Consider the following 11,089-nt stretch of genomic DNA (forward strand, 5'->3'; position numbering starts at 1 on the left):
AGAAGCTGATTCGCCAACTATTCAGTCAGTTCCTGTAGTGAATGAATTTCCGGATGTGTTCCCGGAAGAGCTTCCAGGCCTTCCTCCCGAACGGGAGATTGATTTTGCCATTGATGTGCTGCCAGGCACTAAGCCTATATCTATTCCTCCTTATAGAATGGCTCCCGCAGAATTGAAAGAGTTAAAGGAGCAATTGAAAGACCTGCTTGATAAAGGCTTTATTAGGCCTAGTTCTTCCCCGTGGGGAGCACCCGTCTTGTTTGTCCGAAAGAAGGATGGCTCCTTGAGAATGTGCATTGATTATCGGCAATTGAATAAGGTGACGATTAAGAACAAGTATCCTCTTCCAAGGATTGATGATTTATTTGATCAATTGTAAGGTGCCAAATGGTTTTCAAAGATTGATTTGAGGTCCGGGTATCATCAAGTGAGAGTTAGGGAGAATGATATCCCTAAGACAGCCTTCAGAACAAGATATAGTCATTTTGAGTTCCGGGTAATGTCGTTTGGGCTAACTAATGCGCCGGCGGCATTTCTTGATTTGATGCACAATGTGTTCTGACCTTTCCTGGATTTATTTGTGATCGTATTTATCGACTATATCTTGGTGTATTCTAGATCTGAGGTAGAACATGCAGATCATTTGCGTACTGTCCTCGGAGTTCTTCGAACTCGAGAGTTGTTTGCAAAGTTTTCCAAATGCGTGTTTTGGTTGAACTTAGTGGCATTTCTGGGGCATATTGTTGCAGTCGATGGTATTCGAGTAGACAGTCAAAAGATTGAGGTCGTGAAGACTTGGCCAAGGCCCACAACTCCTGTGGAGGTTCGTAGCTTTCTAGGCTTAGCAGGTTATTACAGGAGATTCGTTGAAGGTTTTTCTTCTATTTCTGCACCACTCACAAAGTTGACCCAGAAATCAGCAAAGTTTCAATGGACAGATGCTTGTGAACGTAGCTTCCAAGAGTTTAAAAGTATATTGACTTCCGCCCCAGTCTTGACACTTCCAGAGGGATTGGAAGGATATGTTGTTTATTGCGATGCTTCAGGCGTTGGGATAGGCTGTGTATTGATGCAACATGGTAAGGTGATTGCGTATGCTTCAAGGCAATTACGGAAACATGAGAAGAATTACCCAACCCATGATCTAGAATTAGCCGCAGTGGTCCATGCGTTAAAGATATGGAGACATTATTTATATGGTGTCCATGTGGATATTTATACAGATCATAAGAGCCTTTAGTATATCTTCAAGCAGAAGGAGTTGAAGTTGCGGCAACGACGATGGTTGGAACTGCTAAAAGATTACGATATTGATATCTTATATCACCCCGGAAAGGCAAATGTTGTAGCTAATGCTCTTAGCCGCAGATCTATGGGAAGTTTGTGTGATGTACGACCTGAGAAGAGAGAAATGGCTCGTGAGCTTCAGCAGCTGGCTAGTCTAGGAGTTCGAGTAGCGGACTCAGGTAGCAGGGGGACTACTATTCAGAATTCAGCAGTCTCGTCACTAGTAGCGGAAGTGGAAGAGCGACAATACGTAGATTCCATGATAAAGCATTACAGAGATACACTTCCTCAGAAAGAGGAGTCATCATTTGATATTTCAGGAGACGGGGTTCTCCGATGCCGAGGCAGATTATGCGTTCCTGATGTGGTAGGTTTACGCCACCAGATATTGAGGGAAGCTCATTGCTCCCGTTATTCTGTTCACCCCGGCGTGACGAAAATGTATCATGATCTTAAGTCTGTATATTGGTGGAATGGAATGAAGAAAGATATAGCGGAATTCGTAGCTCAATGTCCTAATTGTCAACAAGTGAAAATCGAGCACCAAAAGCCGGGTGGATTGTTGCAAGCTATAGAAATCCCAACTTGGAAGTGGGAAGTGATTAACATGGATTTCATTTCAGGCTTACCCCGTTCTCGACGTAAGTATGATTCCATATGGATGATTGTGGATAGACTCACCAAGTCAGCTCATTTCTTACCAGTCAGAACGACGTATGTGGCAGAAGATTATGCAAAGCTTTATCTTAAAGAGATAGTGAGACTCCATGGTGTTCCAGCATCTATTATCTCAGATAGGGGGACTCAGTTTACAGCCAATTTTTTGAAGTCTTTCCAAGAGGGTTTAGGGACCCAAGTAAGCCTTAGCACGACATTTCACCCGCAGACCAATGGGCAGGCTAAACGTACCATTCATACTCTTGAAGATATGTTGCGAGCATGTATGATAGATTTTGGAGGTAATTGGGATGATCATTTGCCACTCATTGAATTTGTTTACAATAATAGTTACCATTCTAGCATTCAAATAGCACCGTATGAAGCTTTATATGGGCGAAAGTGTAGATTCCCAATTGGGTGGTTCGAGGCAGGAGAAACTAAGTTGATAGGACCAGACTTGGTCCAGCAAGCCATGGAGAAAGTCAAGCTCATACAAGATAGGTTATTGGCAGCTCAAAGTCGTCAAAAGTCTTATGCGGATAATCATCGAAGAGACTTAGAGTTCTAAGTGAAAGATTGGGTATTCCTGAAAGTGTCACCAATGAAGGGTGTAATGAGATTTGGCAAAAAGGGGAAACTTAGTCCCCGGTATATTGGGCCTTATGAGATTGTGTGCAAAGTGGGCAAAGTGTCCTATGAGTTAGATCTACCCCCGGATTTGGAGTCAGTCCATCCAGTTTTCCATGTCTCGATGCATCGGAAATGTGTTGGAGATCCTACTAGATCGTGCCAATAAGCGATGTGCAAGTGACAGAAAAATTGAATTATGAAAAAGTGCCCATTGCCATTCTAGATAGGCAAGTACGGAGGCTTAGAAATAAAGAGGTGGCCTCAGTTAAGGTTCTATGGAGAAGCAGTAAACGAGAAGAAATGACATGGGAAGCGGAAGAAAGTATGCAATCCAGATACCCGCATTTATTCCAACCCCCAAAAGAGATTCAAGATGAAGCGCTAACGACATAAGGTATATATACTTACTTTTCATGCTTTTGGTCGTGTGTGGCCATAGATATGTTGATATTGTGATGTAGCCCAGTGAGGCGATGATATTATGGGTTGTTGTGGCAGGTTGGTAATTCCAAATTACAGGGGAAACTCTGGACTTGTGGAAAGTTGCAGCGTTCCATTTTGGCCAGTTGATCGTAAAATGAAATACGGACCGTAAAGTAGTATACGACCCGTAAACTGCCATGTCGTATTTTGACTCCCAAAACTTTAACTTTCTATCAAATGTTCAAATGATTAAATACGACTTGGAATACGAACCGTAAATTGAAATACGGCCCGTAAACTGCGATCGTAAATCACCATGATCCCCAGCATGCTTTCTGGTTCTTTTATGCTTAAATACGCCCACAGAATATGGACCGTAAACTGGAAAACGGCCCGTAAACTGAGTTTACGACCACTGTAGCACTTTCGACGACTGTTCATTTCAGATCAGATTTTGGGTTATTAAAAAGGGGACCAAGTTTATTATTTCATTTCCACACTTCACCGCTTCTCTCTAAAACATCTCTCTACATTTATTCCACAAGAATTCAAGGATTATTAATGATCAACAATATAAACCAAGTGAATCAAGTGTAAGAAAACCCATTAAAGATCATTCAAAGTCAAGAAATCTAATGGAGGTAAACTAGGGTTTTTGCTCAAGTGGAGTACCATCAACTAAGGCTTGTTCCTACGACATCTAAGGTAAGATTTATGGTATTTCTATGTTGTTTAAGGTATTTAAGAGTTGAAATACTTGGATTGTAGAAAGGTATTGAAAAATGGGTCATGAAAGTGGAATGGTGCCATTTTGAGAAATAGTTTGAAACGAGTTATGAGTCTTGATGAATAGTGATGTAAATATGTTATAAATGATGTTGAGAACATGAGATGAACAATGTACATGAATGGACATGGTCGTGTGATATGACCATGGATATGGAAGATTGAAAGTAAGTCAAGAAATATGGATAATGTGGATGAATAATGACTATTGTTATGGTATTGTGAATGTATTATTGACGTTGGGAGTTGATATACGTTATGGAGGAATGTCGTATAAATAAAGGAGATGTTGTCCGATTTCCTCTAGTTTTAGTCATATATGCTAGTTATCGATTCTAATGATAATATGACTTTAATGAAGGTAGAAACACTAGCATTGGAGGAGAACGCGCAAGTGTAGAATAGTTGAACGGGAAAGGTATGTAAGGCTAACCCTTCTTTCATACGGCATGTTTCTTTGGCCAACATCTAAATCTTCTATGAGACTATGATATCCTTCAAATGATTTGATCTTCTGAGCTAGTAGGCTCACGATCCTTGATACGCTATGATTGTACTAAATTCATCGTATGACGAGTTGGCCTATAAAGATAGATGCGATGAATGACGATACTAGTAATAACGATGTTGATGACGATTATGAAAATGATGTAAATAGTAAAGATGTTTATGAGCTATTATGTATATGTTTCTATGTATGACTATTATGGAACCCCGAGCTTATGAGGCCGGGTAAGATATGTAAATAAGTATGTATGTTTATGTAAAGCGCGCTCACCACTGTAGTTGGGTACGGACAACACTGAGCCTTGGTAGGGCCAGGTATGTGTAACACTGAGCCTTGGTTGGCCAGGTATGTATGATCACCGAGCCTAGCTAGGATCGAGTACGTGAAACACCGAACCTTCGAGGTCGGGTATGTTATGCAAGCGATATGTGTATGATATGATTATGTATATGATATAGATATGAGCATGAATACAAATATGAATTAGAATATGTATACGAACACGATTATGGATACGAAATGTAAAGGAGTATGAATATGAGTACAGATATGGATACGGATGTATGTACACAATTATGTGCTAGAAATGGAAAGTCCCTATGAAAGGAAAGTAAGTTCCCGTGACGATGATATTACTATCTCCCATCTTATGTTATTTCTTATGTTGCTTACTATGTTTCTATATTGATATTCATCATGTTTTACATACTCAGTACATTCTTCGTACTGACGTCCTTTTGTTTGTGGACGCTGCGTCATGCCCGCAGGGGCACAGGGAGACAGACTTGATCCATAGCCACATTCTCAGGACTACATAGCAGAGCTCCATTTCATTCAGAGCCATAGCTTTTGGGTACTCTTTCTTTTGTGTACATAATGATGGGCATAGCGGGGTCCTGTCCCGCCTATATGATATGTTATACTCTCCTTAGAGGCTCGTAGACATGTGTATATGGTTAGATATGTCTGGCCTTGTCGGCCTATATTTTGTATATCATCTTGATAGCCTTATCGGCTCATGTACATTGATGTGGTATAGATGCCAACCATGATATAAAAGCATTGTCGTCCAATGGGACTAGCATGAATGATGAATAGAAATCTATGTTTAATCATGTGGCTCACCTAGAAGTAAGTATAAGTGAAGCCAGGGGGTGCCCGATTGGGCTAGCACCGGGCCTCATCGCGGCCCTCTAGACGGGTGGTGACAAGAATGCAGACCATTGCATGCGGTACTTAGAGTCTTTCAGGACCAGAAGTTATACGCGGAATTCTCCAAATGTGAATTTTGGCTAAACTCTGTGGCTTTTCTAGGGCATATTGTTTCAGATAAGGGCATCAAAGTGGATACTCAGAAGATAGAGGCTGTGAAGACTTGGCCTCGACCTACGACGCCGATGGAGGTTCATAGTTTTTTGGGCTTAAAAGGGTATTACAAAAGATTTGTAGAGGGCTTCTCTTCTCTTTCTGCCCCATTGACGAAGTTGACTCAAAAGGCAGCCAAGTTCCAATGGACAGATGCTTGCGAATGGAGTTTTCAAGAATTGAAGGATAGGTTGCCTTCATCACCAGTTCTAGCACTTCTAGAGGGATCCGAGGGCTATGCTGTCTATTGTGAAGCTTCGAGGGTCGGATTGGGTTGTGTATTGATGTAGCATAGTAAGGTGATTGCTTACGCTTCTAGATGGCTCAGGAAGCACGAGAAGAACTATCCGACTCACGACCTAGAGTTAGCAGTCGTGATTCATGCACTTAAAATCTGGAGACATTACTTATATGGTGTTCATATCGACATTTATATAGATCATAAGGGTCTTCAGTGCATCTTCAAGCAGAAGGAGCTAAACTTACGGCAGAGGCGGTGGTTAGAATTGCTGATAGATTATGATGTGGATATTTTGTACCACCCGGGGAAAGCAAATGTGGTAGCAGATACCCTCATCTGCAAATCTATGGGTAGCTTAGCACACCTACGGGCTGGAAAAAGGGAGCTGGCTCATGAGCTTCTTCAGCTAGCCAATTTGGGGGTCAAAGTTATAGATTTAGGAGATGCTGGAGTTACTATTCAGACTATAGCAACATCATCCTTAGTAGCCAAGGTGAAAAGGCTCCAGTATAAAGACCCTTCCTTGACCCATTACAAGGATACAGCTCCGCAAAAGAAGAAATCACCATTCTTGGTTACTGGAGAGGGAGTCCTCAGGTATCGCCGTAGGTTGTGTGTTCCCGATGTTGCGATGCTACGTCAGGAAATTATGGCAGAGGCTCATTGCTCCCGCTATTCTATCCATCCTGGGTCAACAAAGATATACCGCGACATTAAAGAGGTTTATTAGTGGGATGGAATGAAAAAGGATGTAATGGAGTTCGTAGTCCAGTGTCCTAATTCTCAACAGGTGAAGATTGAACATCAGAAGCCCGGAGGATTATTGCAGGCTATGGAGATCCTGACTTGGAAGTGGGAAGTAGTTAATATGGATTTCATCTCAGGCTTACCCCGTTCTTAGCATAGGTTTAATTCTATACGGGTAATTGTTGATAGATTGACAAAATCGTCACACTTTCTACATGTCAGGACTACTTACTCTGCCGAGGATTATGTGAAGCTTTATATTAAGGAGATAGTCCGACTTCATGGTGTTCCTGTATCCATTATCTCTGACAGTGGTACGCAGTTTGCAGCTAATTTTTGCAGATCTTTTCAGGAGAGTCTGGGGACTCAGGTGAATCTTAGCATAACATTTCAGCCTCAGACAGACAGACATGCTGAGCGTACCATTCTGACCCTTGAAGATATGTTAAGGGCATGTGTGCTAGATTTTGGGGAAATTGGGATGATCACTTGCCCCTTTTTGAGTTTGCATACAATAATAGCTACCACTCCAGTATTCAAATGGCCCCGTGTGGAGCTTTATATGGGCGGAAGTGCAGATCACCAATTGGATGGTTTGAAGTGGGAGAGATGAAATTAGTAGGGTCAGACTTAATCGAGTAAGCGGTGGATAAATTTAAGCTTATTCGAGATCGATTATTAACATCCCAAAGTCGACAGAAGTCTTACGCAGATAATCGCCGATGAGACTTGGAGTTCTAAGCTAATGATTGGGTATTCCTAAAGGTATCGCCGATGAAGTGCGTTATGAGATTTGGTAAAAAGGGTAAGCTTAGCCCTCGATATATTGGGCCTTATAGGATTATTCGTAGAGTGGGAAAGGTAGCTTATGAGTTGGATCTACCTTCTAACTTAGAGTCCATACACCCAGTCTTCCATGTATCCATACTCCGCAAGTGTGGTGGATATCCTTCGAGAGTTGTACTCTTCGATGATGTTCAGGTTACCGAGCAACTATCATATGAAGAGGTTCCTATTGCAATCCTGGATAGATAAGTTCAGAGGCTAAGAACTAAATATGTAGCCTCAGTGATAGTTCTTTGGAGAAACAATAATAGGGAAGAAATAACTTAGGAGGCTAAAGAAGATATGAAATCAGAGTATCAACATTTTTTTTCACTCCCAGAAGAAGTTCAGACAGAGACGTCATTGTCTTCAGGTGCGTAACGCTTTCCTTCTTACAGTTCCTTGGTCGTGTGGGGCCATTATTGTAGTTGTTGTTGTAGCCCTGTGAGGCACTGTATATTTTGGGTTGTTGTGAAAGGATGGTAGTGGTACAATTACAGGGGAAACTCTGGCTAAATTTTAGTAGAATTCCTAAGAGTTTAACATTCGAGGACGGATGTTTCTAAGGGGGGAGGAATGTTACACCTCGTAGTTTGGTACGATAAGATTCGTTAGGTGTAGCTGTGTAATTGTGGATACTAGAGTATCTTCTAAGATATATGAGATTATATGCGCCTACCTTATGAGTATGAGGGTTTAAGTTTATGTAATAAGCTAGGAAAGGATTGGAGGGTAGGTGGATTAAGGAAATCAAGTTTGTTGGAACTTTCGAGAAAAGATGGGAGACTTGATCCAACATGGAGAAAGAATATCTTTTAGTATATGTGGAGTTTTGAAGTAAGGCAAAAGCCTAAATTGAAGTTTAGGAAGTCTAGTTTCTGACGCAACAAACCGTGCATCAATCCAACATTGGAATCAAACATTATGAGAATTTTAAGACAAACTACCAAAACAGGGAATAACCTTGCGCGAACGTGCCTGGGAATGGCATGAACGCGCAGAGGAGCAGGCAGCAACTCAACGGGAATGCGCCTCACGGTGGCGCGAACGCGCTGAGTAAATTCTAGGTCGGTGTAACCCGAATCGAGAACATTATAAGAGGGGGTTTACCCCCTCATTTCTCATCCAAACACCCCTCCAAACTTCCCAAATATTCTGGAAATTTCCCCCAACCTCCAATCATCAAATTTTAACGCGAATTCAGTATAATCTCCGAATTCAGGTTCGGACAGTGTATAGTTGCGGTTATAGTATCGTATTGCGATGAATATTGGCTGGAATTCAAGGTGAATATTGAAGATATTGTGGTTCTAGCAGGAGTAAGGTATGAATCTTCCCTTATTGATATTAACTTAGGATTATTTAAGGAGTTAAAGCTACTAATTATTCGTATAATGAATTTATGGGTTGAGAAATTGGATAAACATCGTGTGAGATGTTTTATGGAATATTTTGGTATAGATGATGATGTTGTTCGCATTAGAGGTGTTGTTGTGGTGTTGGTTGTTAGTATTGTGATTCCGGGCTAGGGACATAAACAGGTGAGATGCTGCCCGAATTTTGGTAGTTTCTAAAGTAGTTTAATTTAAAGACCTAAGATAGGCATATGATGATAAGCATAACAGTAGTATGATTTATCTTAAATGTAGATTTATGATCTCGGGAGAATAAACGTTAAGTAATAGAAGACCAAAAAGGAATGTTAAGGTTCTTCCTTCTTTTCTTGGCATGTTTCCATATATGGTAAGAGCGTGATAAACCTTATGACTCGAGATTTGTCAAAGTGGATCTTGTCATATTGTTGTCTAGTTTTCGAGTGTAATGTTATTCTTTCTGATAGGCCACACCCCTGTCAAGACCCAGCTAGGGGCCGCGACGGGTACCCGGGGCAAACCACCGAGTACTGCTCGTTCTACTACTCATCATGCTCCTTAACTACTCTTTTACCGATTTTATACTTAATTCATAAGGAAGCCATGCTTCATTTGTAAACATAAATAGTTTCATATACATAAGCCCTTTAGGCTATCAAAATAGTATATACAATTATACCACAGTGACCTTATCAGACCACATAACCCACACTGTGTATCTACGAGCCTCTACTGAAGTACAAAACGCATAGACGGGACAGGACCCCGTCGAGCCCAATATATACAAATATACACAAAAGGATAATCAAGCATCTCCGGAACAAAGGAGTGCTTTCAATCGGCTGACAGCTACTACGAATCTGGCTCAACCTCGCCTCCCTGTCTACCTGTGGGCATGAACACAGTGTCCAAAGAAAACGGACGTCAGTACGAACATTGTACTGAGTATGTAAGACAAGAATGAAATAAATATAATAGGAGGATCGTGAGCCATGAGAGAAAGATATAACCTGCAAGAGTGTCATAGGAAAATACATTTCGTACATATAAAATATTTTACATAATCATGATACATATGTCATCACATCACATGTCTCGTCACATTACATGTCTCGTCACATCACATATCTCATCACATCACGTATCTCGTCACATCACATATCACATCATTATCCCGCGTCCGGGTAACCATCATATGCCACCCACTAGTGGTGATCATACCCGGCCCTCTAGGCTCGGTGTAACATCGCAGCCCGCCTTAGCGGTGACATGCCCGGCCATCTAGGCACGGTGGAATCATATGCAGCCCGCCTTAGTGGTGACATCCCCGGCCGTCTAGGCACGGTGGAATCTTATCATTACCAAATCAATCATTACCCATCACTATTACACCTTTCATGAACGTATCACAATCTTATCATGGCTTGGCATATTCATACATAACATAGGCATATTATAAGTTAGCATTATTGATCCTCTTATAAATATACATGACTTTACATCATTTCACATTTATCATTAGGAGTATACATTAGACTTTGAAGACAACCATAGCTATGTCGGGGTGACGTAAGGTCGTAAACCCCCGATTATATTATGAGCATTTATGAATACCTTGCCTCACCTTGAAGGGGATAGTGCATAAGGTGAGTGTTCACAACAATGACATCATTAGCGTTGTGTGATCATCATGTCATGGTCGTATATAATTTAGTATATTCGAGAATTCATAAGTTTCATCATATAGGAGGATCATGGAAAGTTTGAAAGATTCATGCCTTTGAAGGAAGGGATAAGCCTTACATACCTTTGACGTTTAACTAAGCTATCGCTTGCGTGTTCTGCTTTAATGCACAAGTTCTACCTTCAAGAGAGTTTATATCGTCATTAGCTAAGCAATTATAAGAATAGGCTTTCTAAAGCTAGGGAAAATTGGGCAGCACTTCCTTTGTTTATACGACTTTTCCCATAGTCTATATCAGCTCCCAAACGCTCACAACAACATTCACAATATTGCAATCAACAACCATCATTTATATACATTGATCATAATCCACCATTTCTCTCCAATTCTCCACATTTATACTTATAACTCCTTATCGCTTTTTCACATATATAATACTTATTTCATGGTCTACGTGTCATTTATGATGCATTCATAATCACAACACCCCAACATTTATGATTCAATCTAACTACTGTCCAAACATGACACTATTCACTCATTAATGACCCATTTCCTAT

General features: G+C 40.9%; 1 protein-coding gene across 1 annotated transcript; it reads left to right on the plus strand.

The window, feature by feature from the left end:
- The first annotated feature begins 6,246 nt into the window (after window positions 1-6,246).
- On the plus strand, window positions 6,247-7,682 carry LOC132630819 (uncharacterized). The gene is made up of 3 exons (XM_060346419.1): window positions 6,247-6,497; window positions 6,870-7,017; window positions 7,629-7,682. The coding sequence occupies exons 1-3, from the start codon at window positions 6,247-6,249 to the stop codon at window positions 7,680-7,682; spliced, it is 453 nt and encodes a 150-aa protein (XP_060202402.1).
- The last annotated feature ends 3,407 nt before the right edge of the window (window positions 7,683-11,089 follow it).

The sequence above is a fragment of the Lycium barbarum genome, chromosome 3, assembly GCF_019175385.1.
Source record: "Lycium barbarum isolate Lr01 chromosome 3, ASM1917538v2, whole genome shotgun sequence".
In the NCBI taxonomy this organism is placed as follows: domain Eukaryota; kingdom Viridiplantae; phylum Streptophyta; class Magnoliopsida; order Solanales; family Solanaceae; genus Lycium; species Lycium barbarum.